The sequence below is a fragment of the Vicugna pacos genome, chromosome 9 (genome assembly GCF_048564905.1).
Source record: "Vicugna pacos chromosome 9, VicPac4, whole genome shotgun sequence".
Taxonomy (NCBI): domain Eukaryota; kingdom Metazoa; phylum Chordata; class Mammalia; order Artiodactyla; family Camelidae; genus Vicugna; species Vicugna pacos.
This window is the reverse complement of record NC_132995.1, coordinates 3,250,863-3,272,920: the sequence shown is the minus strand read 5'-3', so window position 1 is coordinate 3,272,920 and position 22,058 is coordinate 3,250,863. Positions and strand designations below refer to the sequence as shown.

At 53.6% G+C, this 22,058-nt stretch overlaps 2 protein-coding genes across 6 annotated transcripts; one reads left to right on the top strand and one right to left on the bottom strand.

Annotated features, from left to right (window-relative positions):
- Positions 1-1,004: 1,004 nt before the first annotated feature.
- LOC140698328 (leukocyte-associated immunoglobulin-like receptor 2) lies at positions 1,005-7,239 on the bottom strand. 3 transcript variants are annotated; one of them, XM_072968449.1, is made up of 5 exons: positions 7,115-7,239; positions 6,640-6,675; positions 4,634-4,930; positions 2,437-2,586; positions 1,005-1,572 (listed from the first exon to the last, which is right to left on the bottom strand). In XM_072968449.1, the coding sequence occupies exons 1-4, from the start codon at positions 7,146-7,148 to the stop codon at positions 2,462-2,464; spliced, it is 492 nt and encodes a 163-aa protein (XP_072824550.1). In that variant the 5' UTR covers positions 7,149-7,239; the 3' UTR covers positions 1,005-1,572; positions 2,437-2,461. The 3 variants fall into 3 exon arrangements, with proteins under 3 accessions (XP_072824550.1, XP_072824552.1, XP_072824551.1); XM_072968451.1 differs by lacking the exons at positions 1,005-1,572; positions 2,437-2,586 and adding exons at positions 2,934-2,991; positions 3,921-4,024; XM_072968450.1 differs by lacking the exons at positions 1,005-1,572; positions 2,437-2,586 and adding an exon at positions 3,858-4,024.
- A 10,050-nt stretch (positions 7,240-17,289) lies between these two features.
- Positions 17,290-21,899, top strand: CDC42EP5 (CDC42 effector protein 5). 3 transcript variants are annotated; one of them, XM_072966561.1, is made up of 3 exons: positions 17,290-17,510; positions 18,005-18,151; positions 21,365-21,899. In XM_072966561.1, the coding sequence occupies exon 3, from the start codon at positions 21,365-21,367 to the stop codon at positions 21,824-21,826; it is 462 nt and encodes a 153-aa protein (XP_072822662.1). In that variant the 5' UTR covers positions 17,290-17,510; positions 18,005-18,151; the 3' UTR covers positions 21,827-21,899. The 3 variants fall into 3 exon arrangements, with proteins under 3 accessions (XP_072822662.1, XP_031537487.1, XP_031537489.1); XM_031681627.2 differs by having other exon boundaries at positions 17,299-17,660; XM_031681629.2 differs by lacking the exons at positions 17,290-17,510; positions 18,005-18,151 and adding an exon at positions 17,754-18,004.
- The last annotated feature ends 159 nt before the right edge of the window (positions 21,900-22,058 follow it).

The following is a 22,058-nucleotide window of genomic DNA, read 5'->3' as shown; positions in this document are numbered from 1 at the left end:
AGGCTGACCCTGCCGGTCAGAGGTTTCTGAAGAAAGATCGCTGGTGAGTCAGCTTATAGGGAAGCTCTGCACTGACGTCAGATTCCAGAAGCTGGAGGGCCTCCTGACACCGCAGAGCGTGGGACAGCAGGTGGTGAGATTCTGCTGCAACAAGTTAGCACAAACATGCTGCCTTACAGCTCAGATCTCTCCCCTCCCGCTTCTGGAGGTCGGAAGTTGGAAATGGGTCTCGTGGGCTGACACCAAGGCACCTGCAGGGCTGCGTTCACTCCTGGAGGCGCAGGAGGGTGAAGGCATCCACGTAGGTGCCTTTTCCAGCATCCCTTGCCCTGGGCCTCTTCCCCCACCTTCGAAGCCAGCACCGCCGGGTGCCTCTCCCCGACACTGATGCTTCTACTGCCAGTCCCAGCGTGAGGAGGCTTGTGGTCACGTTCGCTACCGTGAGCGACGTGCCTGTGAGCCGAGGATACGAGGCTGTGCTGGCACCCCGCCCTCTTTCCTCTTCTTTTTGGCACGCGTATGAGTGGGGTTGCTGGACCGTGTAGTGATGCTGCGGCTCAGTTATGAGAAACCGCCGTTATCACTTTCCACAGAGGCCGCACCACTTTGCATTCCCACCAACACCACACGAGGGTTTTGACTGCTCCACGTCCTTTCCAACACTTGTTACTTCCCCTTTGTCCTAATGACGGTTTGGGGATGATTTACTGCGGTTTTGATGTGCATTTCTTTCCTGGACTTTTGACCCCAAACAGTGGAGACATCAGGAGGCTACAGACCAGGGAAGGCAGAGGCCACTCCAGGACGCGGGGAGGCCCAGGGCAGGTGTGGTTCGCGCCTCCCCGGGTAAGGCAGGTGACAGGGGTCGCTGGCAGCCAGGGTCTGGAGCCACACGTTCCAGGTTCCCAGAGGCAGTTGGGCATGTGGGGGCTCCAGAAGGAGGGAGGGAGGTGGGAAACTCCAGCGTGGGAGTCGTGTGCTCGGATGTAGAAGGAAACCCCAGATGCTGACGTCACCAGTGGGAGAGAAGGGGACTCTGGGGAAGTGGCTTGAGCTTCTGAGGCCAAGTGGAGCTTCTGAAATGCGGTAGGAGGAGGAGGAGGCAGAGGCTGGAGGGGCAGGGGGTCCTGTCACGTAACCTGGAGGAAAGGGGGACCAGGAAGGAGTGGGGCGAGGGGCCGTGATTGTAAACGTCAGTTGTGGAGGTGAATCCTGGAGACTGGGAACTAACAAACCCAGGAGGGCCCCGGATGCATCACCCCCGCAGCCCAGGTGCTTCTGAGGATGGCGCTGTGGTCTCGCAGGGCAGCTCCTGACGGGGTTCCCCGTGGAGGGCGCAGCCTGTGTTGGGCACTGGGTCTCCACAGCCTCCAGCCTCCGAGGGAGTGTCCCTCCGACACTGGGGTCTGGTCCCTCTGCTGGGTGCTCTCCTGTCTCCATCCCTGCGGTCCGTGCCGGGACCTGCACTTGCTGTGCCCAGCTTCTGCCAGAATCGCCTCCAGGATCAGCAAGACCACACTGGCCACACCTGTGCAGACACAGTTCTCCACTGTGTGATCCTAGAGGTGGGGGCTGGAAGCAGAGGATGGGGGCGTCACTGACAGGTGGACAAGACCCAGCCCTGCCCAGGGCCAACTGAGAGGAGCATGTCCCCACGTGGCTGGAGGGCCTGTCCCCAGCCAGCACTTCCCTAGGCACGGCCCCAAGGGACATATCTGTCTGGGAGACAGAGTCGGGGCTGGGGGCTGCTTTCACTGGGGGCACCTAGGAGTCGGAGAGAGCTGATGACAGTCCGGGGCAGCCTCCCCCCTTCTCAGGCTGACCTCAGCATCTTGAGCCCTCCCAAGACCCTCCCTGCACTGGGGAAATGCAGGCCCTGTCTCCCCTGGATCCCTTCTACCTGGCCCCTCAGGTCTCACAGCCAGAGGCCCCGAGGGCGGGGCAAAGCTGGAAAATTCAGACCTGCCTTTGATCGAACTTGGATCAGGGATCTAGTGAGAGTCTCCCCCTTCCTGGATCTCAAGCCCCTGGGAGTGAAAGATCTGCTGGAGGAGGATGCAAGGAGATTTCACTGCCGGTGAGTGTCCGCTCCGCCAACTGGGAGAAGCGGCAGGGGCTGAACGCTGGGACCTCTGTGTTGCCCACTGTCCCTCCCGGGCCGCCAGCCCTGAGCTTGCAGACCTGGCTCTGAGGCGAGGGGCTGCGACTTCCCGGGATCCTGAGCTTGCAGGGGGGCGGAGATGCCTCTGCTGTGCCCACCTCAGCCCAGAGCCTTCACCGCCTTTACTGCCTGGTCCACTTTTGTGCTTCCCCCCCTTGCCTCCACTTGTAGCTTCAGGAGCATCTGGGCCTCTCGGGAAAGGGCCAGGGAGTGGAACAAAGGGAGGCCGACCCCTGGGTTTGCACTCCTAAGAGGGGAAGTTCAATTCAGCTCACCTTGCCCTGCAAAGTCTCCTCCTTCTCAACATCCAGGGTCCCCTGGGCCATGGCTGGGAGAATTCAGTGAAGACCTCAGGAGCTCAAAGGGCTGGGACGGGGTCCTGTGCAAGAGTCCCCAGTTCCAGCGGGACCCTGGGAGCCTGCCTCCTGTGAGGGTGGTGATGGTCAGAACTCCAGGATCTGGAAGTCCTGCTAAGACCCTCGGGGGACAGGCACATGGGGAAGTTGCCTCCCTCTCAGGTCAGAGCCTTGATCCTCACAGACATTGACAAACTGAGGCAGGACCACGGCCCCCAGGAGCTTGGGGACAGGGCGGGGAGGATGGGAGGTCCAGGAGGCCTCACGCTGGGCTCTTCTTCTCCTGGAAGGTCCCATTCAAGTACCAGACACAGAAGATGACATAGGAATCTAGTCAGACAGCTGGACAAACTGAGGTGCAGACAGTGGGGGCCGCTGGACTGCTGTCACTGTCACACTGACAGGGAGGCAGACAGGTGGCAGGTCAGTCCGACAGGCTGGGGACTCGGCTCTGCTGGTTCTCATCCACAGCACCTGTACCCGCATGAGGCAGCATCCGCTCAGGGGATGCAGGGTGCATGACCCACAGCCCATCAAGGGTGCGCAGCCACGGCCTGTGTCTCCTTAGAGGATGCCCTCAACATATAATCATATCATGGTGGTCCTCATGGAGTTCAACATATTTTGAAACCATACCCACATATTATACATATGTATCTATCCATCCATCTGTCTGTCTGTCTATCTATCTACAGATACAGACACACAGAAACACACACACACACACACACTCCGCCTGGATGCAGCTTCTCTCTGATGCTGTCACTGTCTCTGGGTCTCCCCCCAGGAAACCCCTTCCTTGAGGGTCCACACATCCTGTCTGGTGTGCTGAGCTGGGACAATGAGTCTGGGCCTAATACTCAGAGACTGTCAGTCCCTGACCCCCAAACCCAGGCCTGCCTGCAAACAGATCAGGCTGAGGGGCCACCCCACTGCCCACTCCCCAGCCAAGCCCGTAGGAAGGGACGTCCCAGGCTGAGGTTGGCTGTTCTCCAGCCGACAAGGGGGCCCCCTGTGGGGGTGCTGAGGTCCAGGGACTCCTGTGAACGGGCGGTAGGAGCACTGAGCCCAAGCCCCTCGCTCTGTCCCACGAGACTGGTCCCTCCCCTCCCACAGCGTCAGCCCAGCTGCTTCTGTCTCTCCATCTCTAAAGTGTAGATGGCACCCTGTAGACTCCGGGAAGGGGGACAGGGAGACACTGGGGGGCTCAGGGCTGGCACTGTCTCTGCTTCCTCTCCTATGGGCGGCTGCACACTCCCTCAGAACCTCCTGCCCCACTCGCTGCCTTAGCACCAAGCAGCTGATCTCAGGGGCATGGAAAACGGTGTGGGCAGAGCCACCTCACGTGGCCACGGGCTCAAGGGTTCCGAGGGCTGACTTCACCTACAGGGGCCACTGTGTACCTGTAGCTTCCCCCAGGTCGGTGGGGGGTCTCACAGAGTCACATTACCTAGGTGGATACGCCCAAGCCTGGAGCAGGGGCCACTGGGCATCTTATTTATGGCATCTGTATGTCACAGCAGAATAAAGAAAAATGGGAGAGGAAACACAGGCTTTAAGGGGAGAAGGCCTGCCTCCTTCTCTCCCTCCGTCCCGCCCTAAGGGGATCCCCGTGGATCCTGACTGTGGGACATCTTGGAGGCTGATCACACACAGGGACAGGGATGACCTCATCCCCAAAGACCCCCAAAGAACCATGCAGCCCTGGTCAGAGCTGCCCTCGACCATGTGGCTTGCCCAGCAGAGGATGGACCACATCACAGAGACACACCTCCTGGGACCACACAGATCCTGCCCAGTGGAACACCATCCTGGGGACCAAGACACGGGTTCCTTGAGGGGGCTCTGTCCCACCCCATCTCTGGAGGCCCACTCCCCACCAGCCCCGCAGGGCCAGCTCTGTGCCCACCCTGCTGCTGGGGCTGTGTCCAGCTGAGACCAGGGTCCAGGGACCTGAGCCAGGTGTGAAGGCAGAGGGACGTGTGTGCAGAGGGGAGAGGGAAGCAGAGGGTTTGATGGGCCAACAGGAGGGCGGGGGAGTCTACAGACAGAGGACACAGCTGGGGACAGGGACCAGGGACCTGGGCAAGTCTGAGGGCAGCAGAGAGGACCTCACCTGTCACCACCAGCTCCAGGGACTCACTGGGCTCAGACCAGACATGCTCTTTTATGTAGCGGCAGCGGTAGTGCGTGCCAGTGCCTTCACTCACAGCCAGGATGCGGAATCTGGCCTCTGTCTGGTGGGGACCAAGTGGAGAGCTGGCACGCATATCCTTGAAGTCATTTGTATCCTCCTCATTCTCCAAGCGAAATGTCGCAACCCCAGCAGGGCCCTGGCACACGATGGTCACAGGCCGGCCCCTGGGGATCACAGAGTCTGGCTCAGCTGAGATGGAGGGTCTGGGCAGCATCCCTAGGAGGGCCGAGACATGGAAATGATCACATCACACAATTCACCTGTTTTACTGGGTCAGGTCACCTTTTTTTTTTTTAAGGAACCTTGCAAAGCTGTGCAACCACCATCACCACAACCCAATTCTATAACATTTCCATCATCCTCCACAAAAGACCCCCCCCTGCCCATTCTATGAGCACATGAATTCCCATCACTGCAGAGTTACTTCCCGCACTTGACTTAACGACCGAGTCTTGGTCACATCTTGCTCAGGGTGACATGGGAGGGGTGAGAGCAGGCTGGGTCCCAGGCATGTCTGCCCAGGGGGCGGCTCCCTCCCAGCCCACAGCCACTCTAGGGGGACAGCGAGGGCAGGGAGGGCCGCACAGGACAGGAATGACAGGGTTGTTCCTGGGACGAGGAAGCGGGAGGCCGGGCGGCAGGAATGACCCGGGCTGGGTCTGGAGGGCAGCTGCCAGTCCCGGGGTGGGGGGCACCGTGAGGGCTGTGGGGCTCAGGCTGCAAAGCCGCAGCTGAAGTGCGGGCAGTGGGTGAGGAGGAGCGGAGCGCAGGCCCCAGCAGGCGAGGAGCCCCGTCTCCAGAGCGAGTCCTCAGGGCAGCCAGCAGCCATCCCTGGGCTCTCTCTGTATTTTCTACCCTCGTCTCAGCTTGTTTCCGTTTCCTGTGGCTGAGGCTCTGGAAACGCCATCTGTCTCAACCAGGCTGGAGGCGGGGGTGGGGGGAGAGAGGGTCTGAAGCCCTGAAACAGGAACTTGGCCTCGCAGTCAGCAAAACCCCCAGTAGGGGCAGGGAGCTGGAGGGCCGCTCACTCGCCCACTCCCTCCTTCATTCACTCGTCGTCTCCTCCAGCCACGTCTCAGTTCCCGTCCATCCACGTGCAGGTGCCTCCCTGCGCCGCTGGCTTCAGATACGAGAAACACCCCCGGGTCCCCGCCGTCCTGGGGCTGAAAGTGTGTGAGTCCACGGGTACAAGCGTGCAACGTGCCCTCAGGCGAGCGCGGGCATCGCGGGGCCGGCGGGAGGCAGGGCTGCCCGCCTCTGGGAGGTCAGAGGTCGGGTGCGAATCAGCCGAGCTGAGGGCTGGGGGACAAGCGGGCACTCAAGGTGGAGAAGTCGGCCTGTGAGGAGGCCCGGAGCTGAGTGGGCAGACGGCATTTACAAAGTGAAAGAAAACCAAGATGTGAGAGAGAAGTGGGCCTGAGCTCGTGGGGACAGACAGACGCAGAGCAAAGAGAGAGGCCTGGGTCTCAGTCTGCCTGCAGATCAGCTGTGAGGGGACTCTCAGGAAAATGAAAGTAAAAAGTATACATAGGGTAAAATGTAAGCAAAACTTTAAAACGATCATTTCACACCGCATCCCCGGGGCTGTGTTGTGTCCGGGAGGATGGAGAAGACGGGGTTAAGGACGAGTCTCAGGTTCTGCCCTGGCGAGGTCGTGTCCTCGGCCCAGGGGCTGCCGAGGGGGGTCCGGGCTTGTGTGGGGACAGCTCGTGGGCTCAGCCTGGTCCTGAGGGACCGGAACTGTCTCCGTGGGACCATCGGGGGCGGAGGTGGAGAATGGGGGAGGGGCCTGGGGGAGGGTTATGTGCAATTCAGGGTCTAGGTCAGGGTCCCCAACCCCCTCCCCAGGATCAGCACACACTCCCGTCTACCATCTGGATCTGTCCTGGGTGCGGGGTAGGGGGGTGGTCGGGGAGAAGACTCACCCTCCTGTGCGCAGATCATCTGGCCCAGACAGAGCACTGGAAGGGAAGGTCCAATGAGAAAAACACCCTCCGCCCGGGTTCCTCCTGGGGCTGCAGTCACAGAGGGCTCGGGGAGGAAACGGGGGCCACCTTCCCATAACTTCCAGCCCCCCTCCCTCACATTACACCTGAGTACAAGCCTTCTCCTCGCTCTGAGACAGCTTCAACGTAACCCCCCAAACCCCGCTTTCAAGCAGGCGTCTTCCCCCCTCCCCCAGCCCCTCGCAGTCTGAAAACTCAACCCCACACCCAGGTACCCATTTCTAGGACTGAACCTTCCGTGGTCAGACTTCCGTCTTGGCCAGAGCTAAGGGACAGACCTGGGGGCTCCACCTGCTCCCCGAGGGTCCCAGCGTCTCCTGGGCTGGAGTCAGCACTGAGCTGGGAGGCAGATCCCTTTCTCCCTGGAATCCTGCCCCTCCGCTCCAGGACTCACCGAGGCCCAGGAGGCCGGTGGGATGGAGGGACATGGCCCAGCCCCTGCAGCCGGCGCCGTCCTGGCATTTGTGGAGGAAGGACAGAGCCTGCAGATGACACAAGAGAAGAGGGTGTGCTGGCCGGGGGCCCTTCGTGGAGTTTCCAGATCAGGTGCCTCACACAAAGGGGAAGAGCTCCCTCTCCCCTCCTTTCCACACTTCCCGCTGATGAGACAGAGGGGAGACCTGGCTTCCAAATCAGGAGCTTGAACTCATCTCCTGACGCACCGCCTGACGGGGAGCCTCATTCTCAACCTACGGGACAAGCAGAACGTGGTGCGGCAAGCTGACTTGACTGTCAGTCTCAGCTCCACACAACAACCGTCCGTTCTTGGGCAAAGCATTGCACCACTTAATGCCAACATTTCCTCATATTTATAATGGGAAGTCCCTGATCCCCCTCCAAGTATTTAATACTATGGTATCTTTTACATTTGCAGCAAGCTGTTGAGTGCATTTAAAATAACCTGCTACATGGGTTGTCTTCCCATCTCCCCCTAGTGGCATTGGAACCAGGGAAGGGCAGGCTGGTGCAGCAGCATATGCAAAATCCTAAAGGGATTGAGTGGCCTGGAAGCCAGCCCCGGGCTTGGGGCCAGATGGGTGAGAGACAGCAACCGATATTCCTCAAATGGCAATGCTGGTAGTAAACCAGGGATTCAGCCTGATGGTAATATGAAGGGGGATTTTTTTTTTTGAACATGGATTCTGAGCAAACACAACTAGTTCTGAGTTGGGTAAACTATGAAGAATTACATTGCATTTGCTTTATTTATTTATTGAAGTACAGTCAGTTACAGCATGTCCATTTCTGGTGTCCAGCACAATGTCCCAGGTATGCATATATGTGCATACATTCATTCTCATTTTTTTTCATTAGAAGTTATTATACACTGTTGAATAGAGTTCCCTGTGCTATACAAAGAAACTTGCTTTTTATCTATTTTTATATATAGTGGGTAACATTTATAAATCTCAATTTTCCAAATTTATCCCTCCCGCGCCATCTCCCCCAGTAACCGTAAGACTGTTTACTATGTCTGTGAGTCTGTTTCTGTTTTTAGGTGAGTTCGTTAGTGTCCTCTTTTTTCTTTTTTTCTTTTTTTATAAGATTCCACATATGACTGACATCATACGGTATTTTTCCTTCTCTTTCTGGCTTACTTCACTTAGAATGACAATCTCCAGATCCATTCATGTTGCTGCAAATGGCATTATTTTATTGTTTTTTTGTAGCTGAGTAGTATTCTGTTGTATAAATATACCATGACTTCGTTATCCAGTCATCAGTCCATGGACATTAAGGCTGATTCCATGTCTTGGCTGCTGTAAGTAGTGCCGCTATGAACACTGGGGAGCTTGTCTCTTTTCAAATTAGAGTTCCTCCATACATTTGCTTTAAATTCTGTGTGTCTAGAGCAAAACTTTAGTGTGAGAGTATGACAAGAAAAGAGGCCAGAATCATTACCTGGTTAGAGGCGTTGGGGCCGGGATATAAGCGAGGGTCTCTCAACCTGGGCACTATTGATGTTTTGAGCTGCATTATTCTCTGTGGTGGGGGCTGTCTTGTGCACTGTAGGATTCTGACCAACTATTTTTTTATGCTTTGTTTATTTTTATTTTTGTTGGTTTTTGTTTTTTGGGGATGGAAGGTAATTGGGTTTATTTATTTATTTTTTAATGGAAGCACTGGGGATTGAGCCCAGGACCTCATGCATGCTAAGCACAAACTCTACCACTTGAAACCTAATTACCTCTCCCTAGAAAAAATCTAAAAATTGAAAAATAAAAATAAAAGAGTTGGACAGGAAAAAAAAAAAAAGAAAAGAAGAAGAAAATTGCAGTCCGTCATGGAACAATTAAGTTTTCTCCTTTCTCTTATCTAGGTGATTTCTGTGAAGGCAAAATTCAAGACTAAACGAGGCGCTTCTTACTTCCCAGGACAGTGGCAGGATGCTCCCCACTCCATAGCCATCCTGGCTGGGAACAAACCCTGTTTTCACTCCTTGAGGACTGAGTGGGGTGACAGCTTTAGCAACCCCAGTGGATCTGGAGCAGGTGCAGGCTGACCTGGCTACAGCCACTGCTGAGAGTCTGAACTGTCAACAGCAGAACCCAACACCATCCCTGATGTGGCACTGTTTCCCAGGGTGAGCAGCTGGCTACCTGGTGGCAGGTTTGATAGGCTGGACCACTCCCTCCTGGAAGGAGCGTCTTGTTTCTACTGCAGTTGACACTTACTGTGCCTCCAAACTTGCCTTATCTTCTGCTAAAACTACTGTCTGTGGACTTACAGAATGCTATATCCACTATCATGGTATCCCACACAGTATTCTGACCAAGGAACTCACTTCACAGTGAAAGAAGTGTGGCAACGGGCTCATGCTCATGGAATTCACTGGCCTTTCCATGTTCCTCACCATCTTGGGGCAACCGGAGTGATAGAATGAAGGAGTGGCCTTTTGACAGCTCAGTTACAGTATCAGCTAAGTAGCAACACCTCGCAGGCCTGGGCAAGGTCCTTCAGAAGGCTACATAGACTCTGAATCAGCAGCCAGTATATGTTGCTGTTTTCTCTCACATGGCCGGGATTCATGGGTCCAAGAATCAAGGGCTGGAAATGGGAGTGGCACCACTCACTATCACTCTTAGTGCCCCACTAGCAAAAATTTTCTGCAATAGGAAAAAAAATAATGATGTAATGCTTGTAAAGCAGATAACACAGCTGACGTTTCATGCATGCATTCTCACTGCACTCACCATATACATTCACAAAAGACAACATTATGGCCAAGCCAAGTCCTAGGGTGCTTCCAGGTTTGCTGCCTCTCTGCCTCCCCCAGTGTCGAGGAGAAAACACATTATCTTCTCCAGATGACAGCATTCTGTGGTCAGTTGGATTCTCGTCTTCATATTGAGTTCCCGGCCTCCTAAACGATGCCGGATCCTTCTCTGGGTGGCCCTAACACCCCCGCAGCTCCATCTAGACGCTCTTCCCCTTTCACCCATCAGGACCCAACCCCAGGAAGGTGGGGGTCTGCCGTTGCTGTCCACGGTGCTGATTGGGATGTGACGGTTGAGTCTAGTTTCAGCACCATGGTCAGAGTCTATGAGGGCAACACAGCCTCCACCTTTTTCTGATAACCCAGCTGGCAAGTTAGCATCAGCTGAGTCCCCATCTTTGGTCCACCTATATAATCATCATGCAGGAGTCAAATAAAAGACATTCAGTCAGAGCCTGAAGGCAAGTTGGAAAAATACATGGGATGGCAGAAAGTGACAATGATTCAAACTCCCTTCACAATCTGCATCCCGAATAGCGATAAACTTCAGAAGTTCGGGACGTTGGTCCCACATGCAGCATCACGAGCACGGGAACAGCCCAGGGTGTTATACAATGTTAGTTCTCCCCTACCTGCTTCAGAACCAGACCAGGCTCCGGATACCAGCTATCGGGCATAACCAAAAGGTAACAGACTGGGGTCACACCAAGCTCGTTTCAAATCCTAGATCTGATTCTTCCGAGCTCTGTGTGCTGGGCAATGTCATTTCGCCTCTCGGAGGCTCACTTCGCTTTTCTGTAAAATGGCAATACTAATGGTGTCTGCGTCACAAGAACGTTTGGAGGCTTGCTGGTAAGAGATTACTATGTTCTGTTTCTTACAGGAGGCAAGCAGTGTAGCTAGGAGGGCAGGATGTGGAGCCAGGCATCGTGGGGTGTGATCATATTTCTACCTTTTAATTAACTACGTGAGCTGGGGAGAGTCACTCACAAGCCTCTACTTTGTCGTCTATTAAATCAGGATAATGCTAGCACCTGCTTCATAGGGCTTTGGTGAGAAACTAAAAAGTGTGTAGACGGATGTGTGGAGAAGAGTGCCTGATGTTTCCTGAGCCCTTGTTCAGGAGCGTGAGGTGCTCCTGCTGTTACTACTGTCATATTATCATCCTCGTCACGTGCCTAGACACAGCCTGAGAAACTGCTTGTATTTGATAATGATAGCTGCTTTTATGAATTTTGACTAGGATTTCTGTTAGGTTCTTTAGACGTGTGACACAGATGAAGAAAATTAAGCTAAGAGTTGAAAAGTGACTTGCCTGGGACTGCACAGGCGAGAGTTGGAACTGGGACTCCAAGCCGGGGCTGCCTGACACCAAGGCATGGGCTTTTGCCATGATCCCACCTGCCCACATTTAGGGGCAAGGCAGGAGTAACCTTAGGAATCCCCCACTCCCACTACCAGATGGAAGATCCAGGCTCAGAATACGTTGGCCAGGAGTTTGCAGCAGTTTTCTCTTGGTCCTTCCCTATTTCCTCAGCTTGGAGAATTGTACCAAAATAATCCTTTCCTTCTCAGAACCTGCAGTAAATCCCGAGAATTTTACCTGGTGGGGTTGAGGGCAGAGGAGGAGGGAACCGCACCTGGTCATTTGGAAACCTTGATTGTTCAAACCATGGGCAAAGGGAGCTACCAGCATCCAGCAGGTGGAGCCCTGGCACTGCTGAGCCTCCTACAGCGCACAGGACGGTCCTCGCCACAAAGGGTGACCCAGCCCCAAATGGGAACAGCTCCAAGGTGCAGAAACCCTGGTCCATGTGTTTGTAAGAGCCCAGCCCAGCTGGAAGGTGTACACTGCCAACTAACTTCACGGGGACTGGATTGGACGAGGTCACCAAAACCTTACCGATTAGTGTTATTTTTTTCTCTCTCTTTCCGAGGTTGTGTTCAGGTATCACTTCTGTAACTAAGAATTACTTTTCCAAGAAGAAACAAAATAGCAGCAAATGTATCCAACCCAAGCAAAGAAACAAAGTTCCTTCTGAGCTGCGGGGCAGGGGGAGGGGGCACTGGGAGATGGCTCAGCCGCAAGGAGGGAGCTGAGATTCACACAACCCGGAGCTCCAGAGGCAGAGCTCAGGCAGGGACTAGCTACAGTCCCAGGGCTCCTTCTGTTGGCACAGATCCTTTCTCCCTCTTCTTCCTCTGCATCTCTCTGTTGTCTCTGTCTCTCTGTCTCTGTCTCCCTCCCACTCCCTCCATTGCTTTCACTCTAACCCTGTCCCTACCCTCTCTGGCTCTCTCCTCGCTTCCTCTGAATCTAGATGTGGCTCCTGCAAAATCCTCTTGGTTGCTGGAAATTCTTCCTAATAGTAAAACTCAAACTCTGGGTGGCTCCCCTGTCAGCATCCTCTGCTCCGGCCCCGCCCCCGATCTGCTGGGGAAATTCCCACAAGCCCATGCGTAGGTCACCATGCTTCCAGCCAGCGACTCTCCATGGCCTCCGGTATAGGCCCTGCCATGCTGACTCAGTTTCTCCATCTGCTCAATGGACATCATAGCAGTACCTGCCTCGGATGTAGGTTGACACAAGGCCTAAGGGAGATAATATGTGAGAAGTGCTTGGAACCGGGCCTGCACACACGAGTGCTCAGTAGAAGTGGTCCTGCAGTTCTTCTGGGGCTCAGGCCTGAACCAGCTTCCCCTTCCTCGCCAGCACAGCAAAGCCAGCACCTCACCTCCTCCACCCCCGCCCCCGACTCCTCCTCACCCAGACCCAGGCCAATGGGGTTGATCCTCACAAGCATCGCCCCACCTGTACACCTGCCCAGGCTGCAGTCTCCCTGCCACCCTTCCTCCTACTCCTTCGGGAGGCAGCTCCCACTGCCCTGGGCTAAACCCACCTCAAGTGCTCTGGACCTGGGCTACCCAATACCTGGACCACTGGCCCCCAGTGGCTATTTCCATTAAAAAAAATTAAATACAAGCACCCCAGTGTTCACAGCAGCACTGTTTACAATAGCCGAGACATGGGAGCAACACAGATGTCCATCAATAGATGACTCAATAAAGGAGTCGTGGTATATTTATACAATGGAATACTACTTAGCCATTAAAAACAATAAAATAATGCCACTTGCAGCAACATGGATGGATCTGGAGATAATCAGACTCAGTAAAGTAAGTCAGGCAGGGAAAGACAAATACCACATGATGTCATTTATATGTAGATAAATAAACTTACAAAATAGAAACAGACTCACAGACATAGAAAAGAAACTACGGTCATCAAAGGGGAAGGGTGGAGGAAGGGATAAATTAGAAGTTTGGGATTAACAAATACACACTATTATATACAAAATAAACAACAAGGTCCTACTGATAGCACAGGGAATTATGTTCAATAGCTTGTAATAACCTATAGTAAAAAGAATATGTGTGTGTGTGCATATATATATATATATAACTGAATCACTTTGCTGTACACCTGAAACTAACACAACATTACAAACCAACTCTACTTCAGTTTAAAAAATCGCAGTTTCTCAGTCCCACTACAGTCACATCTCAAGTGCCCAACAGCCTAACTACTGTACTGGACATTCGCATCATTCCAGAAAGTTCTCTTGGGCTGATATTTTTCCTTCCTGCTCTTGGGGGTCCTGTCTATCATGGGACATATCTCTCCTGTGTCTTCCATCTCTCCTCTGAAGGGGTCAGCCTGCCTGAGTTCAAAGGTTCAAAGTCACCTGCATGACTTTATAGCTGCATTAGCTAAGTTCCCTAAAAACTAAAACAAACAAACAAACCACAAAACCCTCCCTGTGCCTCAGTTTCTCTGTCAGCAAAATGGGAATAATAATACCAACCTCCCCCCGACCATAGAGTCAGTGCTCCTAGGAAACGCTCAGCACTGGGTAAATGTTAGCTGCTGCTCTTGTTACGCACTTTCTGCAAAACGCGGAAAGAAACTCAAGCCTCCTTTTTAAATCTGTATGCGGAAATAATGGATGATTCCCCAAAGGAACTGCTACGTGGGAAAAAAAACTGGTAGCCCCAGATCACGCACTAAAAATTCGTTTGTGTGTTTAAAATATGTATTTACCATAAAATGTGTTTTCTTAGAGCACTCTCTAGATCAGCGGTTCTCAACCAGGGGCAATAGCACCCCCTACAGGGGCCATTTGGAAACTGTGGGTTTCTAAACTGCAGGGAGAGGGGTGTCCCTGGCTTCTAGTGGGTGGAGCCCTGGCACTGCTGAGCCTCCTACAGAGCACAGGACGGTCCCCGCCACAGAGTGACGCAGCCCCAAATGGCAACAGCTCCGAGGTGCAGAAACCCTGGTCCCTGTGCTTGTAAGAGCCCAGCCCGGCAGGAAGGCGTATATTGCCAACTAACTTCATGGGGATTGGATTGGACGAGGTCACCAAAACCTTACCAGTTAGTGTTATTTTAAACTCTCTCTTTCCCAGGAGGTTGTGTTCAGGTATCACTTCTGTAACCAAGAACTACTTTTTCAAAAAAGAAACAAAATAGCAGTACACGTATCCAAACCAAGCAAAGAAACAAAGCTCCTTCTCTGACTCGCACCTCTCCCTCCGGATAGCCTATCTCTTTCTCCTCCCCTTCACAACCAGCTCCGGACTTCTCTGCACTTTCTCACCTCCTCACACTTTCCCTCACCTCCTCCGCCACAATCTGGCTTCTGCCTGCCCAGCCTTCTCAGGCAGCTCTCACTCGGGCCACCGGTGGCTGTTGCTGGAGACCTGGTCCAAGTTCCTCCCCGTCTTCTTAGCTCTCAGTACCACCCTTCTCAGCTGCTTTATCCCACGCCTCTGCTCCTTCTGCACTTCAATCCAGAACCAGCTAGTAATTTGTGGGGTACATTGAAATGAAAACGTGGGGGTCCCTTATTCAAAAGTATTACTAGTTTCAAGATAATCACAGGAAATCATTGAACCAACTGCAGCGCCCTTCTGAGCATGGGGCCCCCAAGTGACTGCACAGGCCACTTACACTCCAAGCTGCCCCTGCTTCCCTCTCTTCCTGGTGTGGTTTCCCATGTCTCTTGTCTGCCTGCTCCTCCTCTCAGGCTCTCCAGCTTGGTCGTGCTCCCAGCATCCCCCACAGCTTGCCTTCCGGGGTTGACAGAATGCATCTCTAAAGATGCCCAGGCATGAACCCCTGAAACCTGTGAGTGTACTGTATCAGTAGCAAAGGGATCCGCAGATGTGCTTCAAGTTAGGAAACTTAACAGGGAACTATAGCCAACATCTTGTAATAACCTTTCATGAAAAAGAATATGAGAACAAATATATGTATGTGTGTGTATGACTGGGACATGATGCCCTGCACCAGAAATTTACACAACATTGTAAACGGATTATACTTCAAAACAAGAAAAAGTTAGGAACCTTAATTCAGTATCCTGTAATAAACTATAATGGAAAAGAATCTGAATAAAGAATGAATATATGTATCTAGCTATGCTGTACACCTGAAACTAACACAGCATGTTAAATCAACTATATTTCAATAAAAAAATAAATAAAAAATAAAATGAATTTAGGGCCCTTAAAATAGGGAGATTATCCTGGCACAATGGTTAGTTTGAAGTGTCCACTTGGCCAGGCTGTAGTAGCTGGCTCGTCAACCAAACGCTAGTCTCGCTATGGCTGGGGAGACACGCAAGTGGGGCTAACATCTACCACCAGCTGACTCTAAGTGAAGATGACCTTTGAGGATGTGGGTGGGCCTTATCCAATCAGTTGAGAGGCTTTAACAGCAAAAAATGAAGGTTTCCCTGGGGAAGAAATTCTGCCTGAGGACTGCAGCATCACGTCCTGCCTGAGCGTTTCCACTGTGCCCTACGGAATTCAGGCTTGCCAGCCCTTAGCACTGCAAAATCCCATTCCTTGAAATATATACATTTCTATATTTAGCTTGTACTGATTACTGAGTGATACATTAATGCATATCCATTACCAATGGTGATATATAAAAAACGTCTTTTCTGGGTGGATCAAGTCTAATCACAGGAGCCCCCAAAGCAGAGGACCTTCCCTGGCTGGAGGCAGGAAGGGGATGGAGCAGGCCTGCAGATCAGGGAGGTTTGAAGCAGAAGACAGACTCAACACACTGTTGCCTGGAGAGGAGCCACAGAGGAAGCACCAGAGGGCCTCAGGCAGCCTCTCCGAGCCCACCAGCCTGCCTCTGACAGCTCAGTGGGTACAGTGGGTTTGGGGGGGGGGGTGATGGAAGTGTTTGTTTGATTTGGGGGAGGTAATTGTGTTTGTTTACTTACTTATGTTTTACATGGAGGTCCTGGGAATTAAACCCAGGACCTGGGGCATGCTTTGCCCACAGTGTACCTCTGAGTTATACCCCCACCCCGCGATGGAAGTCTTCTGGAACTAGCGAGAGATGTGATAGTTGCACAATACTGTGAATGTTCTAGATGCCACAGTAAATGGTTAATTCCATGGTTTGCGACTCAAACACTAATAGAAATATGTTTAAATATTTCTCTTAGTTCCTGAGTTTGGGGTAACCACTCCTGCCCCCCACTCCAGCCCCCCACCGTAAATTTTGCTCTGGCTGTGAGACCCAGCCTCACTTCAGTCTGTGGCCCACCTGGCTCTGAACCTGTCATTCCTGCTCAGCACCCTGCCCTGGACAAAGGACAGGGGCTAAACTCCCAGTGGCTTTCAAGTTGCCCTCCAGGCAAACCAAACTGCACCGAGCCTTGGTGCCCTGGACTCCACCTGGTATCCCAGCCGGCTCTCAGTATCCTTCCTCCTCTCCTCAGATGGCCATAAACTCCCACTCCTTCAAGATTCAGTTCAAGTCACACTTCCTCCCTATCTGTTATACTAACTCTCCTCTCCAGCCCCAGCTACTGCCCCTTCCCAGGGCCGCTGCCTCCTGCTCCCCAGCCAGCCTTCTCCCTGGGGACCCTGCTCTCCATGTCAGCCCCTCCCTCACATTGGCCCCTGAGGGAGCTCCCTAACACCCACATATGACACTGACCCCCGCTAGGCACAGGCACTCAGTGATGTAATGACCTTCCTATGGATAAATGGCTCCTGGCAGGGCCATTCAGCCAGGGAACTCCCCACAGCAGGGTGGGAGCGCCCTCCTAGGTCACCTCCGGCCTCCTGCTGGTTTCACTGCCCGACCTGGTCGGTTTCTCCCCCCCCCCCGCCCCGCCCCTTCTCTCTCTCTCCCTCTCTCTCTCTCTCTCTCTCTCTCTCTCTCTCTCTCTCTCTCTCTCTCTCTCTATCTCTCTCTCTCTCTCTCACTCCCTCAGTCCTCACACACACTCCCCCAACAGCTGCAATCTGGAAGAAATTACTCTCCTAAACAGCCAGACTTCCCCAGTTTCAGGAAATTCCAAGCTGGCAGGGGGAGGGGCGGGGCTAGGGGCCGCCCTGCCCTCCATCCCCCAGCCCCGTGCGTGCGGCCTGCCTGCATCCCGGTCCGGCCCCGCCGCCCCCGCACTCAGCCCAGAGGAGCCTCAGCTCCTCCACCGCTGCTTTCTAGTCCCTTAAATCCTGGAGGCAAACTTTTTTTGGAGGTAGGGGTGAGATAAGGAAGGCTGGGAGGGGCTTACGCCTTAACCCTCTCTGCCCCAGACGGACTGAGCTGGGCTGGGTGGCGACTCTGCGCCTGTTTGGGCTCCTACCATGGCCCCCAAGAGGGGCTGACACTTCAGTTCCCAGAGCAGGTAAAGAAGGGACCTGATGCCAAGGTCTGCTGGGGGTGGGACTCAGACTCCAGGGCCTGGGGGGAGGGGTGGAGGCCTGGATTTCTGGGTCCGAGGGAGGTGGGGGTTGGGAGCCCTGACTTCAGAGGCTGAGGGAGGAGGACTAGGGGTCTGGACTCCTCGGTCCACGGGAGGAGAGGACAGAGACCCCGGCCTTCCGGGGCTAAGAAGTAAGAGAGGTAGGAGCCAGGACTCCTGGAGCCTAAGAGAGGAGGAAGGCTGAGAAGGTGGCACTGTGGACGCAGACGCCTGGGTCCTGGGTCCTGGGTCCCCCTCGAGGTTCCACATGACACTTCCTTTGCCAGGTAAGATCCCGCCCGGAGGAAGAAGGAAGAAGGTGAGGGCCTGGGAGTCGGAGGCGGAGGCAGGCTCCCAACCCTGAAGACGGGGTTGTCCCAGCTTGAGCTGGAGCCCCAGAGAGCGCGCCTGCCGGGGCTAGCGAGGACCACGAGGTAAGGGACAGTGGTGGCCCAGGGTCCCAGGACAAGTCCGGAGGGAAGCAGGACAGAGGACCAAAGAGACAGCAGACCCTGAAACCCGGGCCGCAGCCACGTGGCCTCAGGAAGCGCGCAGCAGAGTCTCAAAGGGGTCCAGGGGTCTCCGACTCCCGGGCCCCCGGGTCCCCCTGCCCCGCCTGGGCCCCACCCACCGCGAAGCCTCTCCCAAAGGGCTGAGAACCAGTCGAGCTGGATCTGAAGCGGGTTGTTTTTTCCGTCTTGGCAGGGCTGGGGCCCCCGGAGGACAGAGGTGAGCCAGCTGTGCCCCCCACCCCTGCAGCTGGAGCCTCGGCAGGAAAGAGAGGGGGCAGATGGAGGCAGGAGGAGGGCCGCTTAGCCGAGCGCGAGGTCACCGCGTCCCGGGGTCTCATGCTCACTCCTGCCCTCTGCCTGCTTTGTGTTTGTCACAAACAACAGTCCCTCTGTGTGGACTTGGCCCTGTGATGGACTTTTTCCGAGCATGACCTCACTGCATCAAGGGCCCAACAAGGGAGACTGGAGCCTTGTGTATAAGAGGACACCGAGGCTGGGGGAAATGGAGTGACTTGCCCCGAGGTGTCAGAGTTAGTGAGGAGAAGCAGTGGCTTTCAAAAACAATTTTGAACTCATCGTTCTCATCTGGAATAGATAAAAGCAGAGCAAAACAAGCAAACAAACACGGTCAGGGGTGTTGGAAATCCCTGGGCTTTATAGCAAAACATTATTTTTTCCATGGGTCCGCACGCCCTGTCCTATGGGGGCTGTGAGCAATATAATAGCATCCTTTGACTCCGGAGTTCATCTGCCTGGGTTCCAAATCTGGCCACCAACATTTGCTACTGTGTGACCCAGGGCAAGTTACTTGACCTCTCTGTGCCTCAGGCACCACATGTGTAAAATGGGTGTAATAATAATGGCCTCCCCTCACTGGGTTGTTCTCAAGATTGAATGAGTTTGTTCATTTGTGTGAAGCCCCTGCCTGGCCCAGAATAAGTGCTTGGGATATAAAATGTCACATCGTGTGTATACTCTATATCAACCCCTTGGAAACAGGCTTTCTGATTCCTGTTTTTCAGAGGAGTAAACTGAAGTTTATGGTTGAGGTCCTCAGGGGCCCACCGAAAGGAAATAGCAGCCCAGGTGTGTCTGAGGTCAGAAACCCAAGATCTTAAGATGCTGCTAAGTGCTGGGAAGTGGGGGTGATGTCACCTTGTAGGGCAATAGGCCCGGATGGGGGCAAGCTGGGGGCAGGGAGGGGGGAAGAGAGTAGCTGAGAGCTGTCCGGGGAGGGGCAGGTTCAAGGGCAGCAGGCAGTGGCAGCAATCACTCTGAGCTCTGGAGTCTTGCAGAGCTGGCTTTGTGGCCTTGGGCAACTCACAGATCCTCTCTGGGTGTCTCTTTCTCTGGGACAGGGGAGAATAATCCAGGATGGGACTCCACTGAGCATCTGTTGAGCATGTGCTGGGTACTGTGCGAAGACCTTTCACGGGCAATGTCTCACCAATTCTTGCAAAGAGACTACAAAGTATTATATGAGTACCATTCCATTTTTGAGATGAGGAAATGAGCTCAGGAAGGTTAAGTAATTTGCCCAAAGCCACACAGCAATGGGCACAGCCAGATCCAAATCTGGGCTGTTGGCTTTCTGAGTTCTAACCTTTTCACCTATAATCCAGTGCTGAGTAAAAATGGGCACTGCTAGCCCTGAGACAGGATTTTTTTTTGTAAAGCATGGATTGAGATTCATTAATGAGGAGAGGTTGGCATTAAAAAGTAAAATAATAACATAGATTAGAATTGAATATACCTGAGTGCCTAGCATGTGATAAAAGTCTCATTTCATAAATTTTTTGTTTCTTTTATGTAGGGGGCAGGGTGCAAGTGGGGAAGGAATGGTGGTTGTACGCCAGACTGTAAGAAAAATATATTTATTCAGCTAAGTTGAGGTCAGAGAATTTTGAGAAACTCTACAGAGGTGGTAAATCAAGACTGGTTTTCCTAGAAAACGAGCTTGTGCGTATGCGTGTGTGTGTGTGTGTGTGTGTGTGTGTGTGTGAGAGAGAGAGAGAGAGTAGAGGGCACCGTTACAAATATACTTTCCTTTGATGGGGTTTTCCTATGTGCCCTGCAAGGAAGGTAGTATTATTTTATCCATTTTACAGATAGAAAACAAACAGAGAGATCACATAATTTATCCCAATTCATACAGCTGGCAGAAGGTGGGGCTGCAATTCAAATAGAAGTTTTTTTCATTATTATTGTAGTAACAGTGACTGTTAAAACAAAAGTACAAGGTCACTGAAGTCCCTCCCAGAAGTTCCATAGAAACAGCCAGGTTCCAGGATATGAGCAAAGGTTGGCAGGTACATCTATTTACCATCGTGTGGTGCAGTCACGTGGCTATAGGGTACCTAGTTCACGTTCGTGTGTCACCAGCTTGGGATTTACGTCATTTTCGTCATGTTTTAACAAAGGGGAATTTGCATGGTTATTACTGTTGCTGTCATTTTCCAAAAAGTAAACCATTATGTTGTTTCTTTCAAAACCAGATAATTCAAATTATAAAATGCTGTGCAAATCTAGATTTCTCAGGTCCACCCTAAACCTCCCAAATGAGAATCTTCAGGCCAGCTTACACTATGACTTTTTGTGTCCTAGGCAAAAATTTCATAGAAATAACATGTTTAATATAATTGTATTTTATGACTGCGTTGGTATAAAGACAAGCATAAGGCTGACTTTGTAAAAGAAAACACTTAAGCATTTGTGCCGGCCTCTAGCAGTGTGGCGGCCCCTGGGCACTGCCTGCTGCACCCAAAGGACAGGGTCACCCCTGTCTTCAGGGTGGACGGGATGGACAAGCTGGAGTTTCTGTCAGGTTTGGGTAGCCGTCCGAAGGCTTGGTAGAGCATGTTGTTTGCTCGCTTGCTGGCCTACGGGGAGCTCAAACGTTAGTTCTTAATGGAATGAGGATAGCGTGGTGGTTATGGGCAGACCTCAGGTTGAGTCTGAGGTTTGAATCAAACAGCTATGACCTCAGGCCTCAGGGAATCTCAGTCTCCCCACCTGTAAAATGGGAGTAATCCCACCACCATCATTTTATGGAGAGCATCCTTTGGATGGCGGTCTAGGCCCAGAGCTGGGAGGAGGGAACACGGAAGGCCGAGCTGACTCGTCCCTATCCCGCAGATGCCGGTGCTGAAGCAGCTGGGCCCCGCGCAGCCCAAGAAACGGCCGGAGCGCGGCGCCCTGTCCATCTCCGCGCCGCTCGGAGACTTCCGGCACACGCTGCACGTGGGGCGCGGCGGCGACGCCTTTGGGGACACGTCGTTCCTGAGCCGCCACGGCGGCGGGCCGCCCCCCGAGCCCCGAGCGCTGCCCGCGGGGGCCCCGCGCTCCGCGCCGCCGCCCGCGGTGCCGCAGCCCCCGCCGCCCGCCCTGCGCGCGCCCGCTCCCGCCGACCCGCTGCTGTCCTTCCACCTGGATTTGGGCCCCTCCATGCTGGACGCGGTGTTGGGCGTCATGGACGCGGAACGCCCGGGCGCCGCTGCCGCCAAACCTGACGTGGACCCCGGCTCCGGGGCGCAGCACCCCAGGGCCCGCTGCTGCCCCAACGCGGACCTCGAGCTGGACGACGTCATCGGCTTGTAGGCACCCGCGTTCCCTGCGCCCTTACCGTCCAGCGCCCCACTTCTTTATACATAAACCGACAAAGTCTGTGCCCCTGGTTTTGTCTGCTCGCTTTGCACGTGGGAAGAGGGGACAGGGAGGGGGTGATGGGGTCCCGGCGCCTTTAAGAGCTAGGTGTGTCACCTAGAGTTGTGGCCCCAACCAGGTGGAGGTCGAAGGACTGGTCTAGCGTAAGGGGATGAGGCCCCACTAA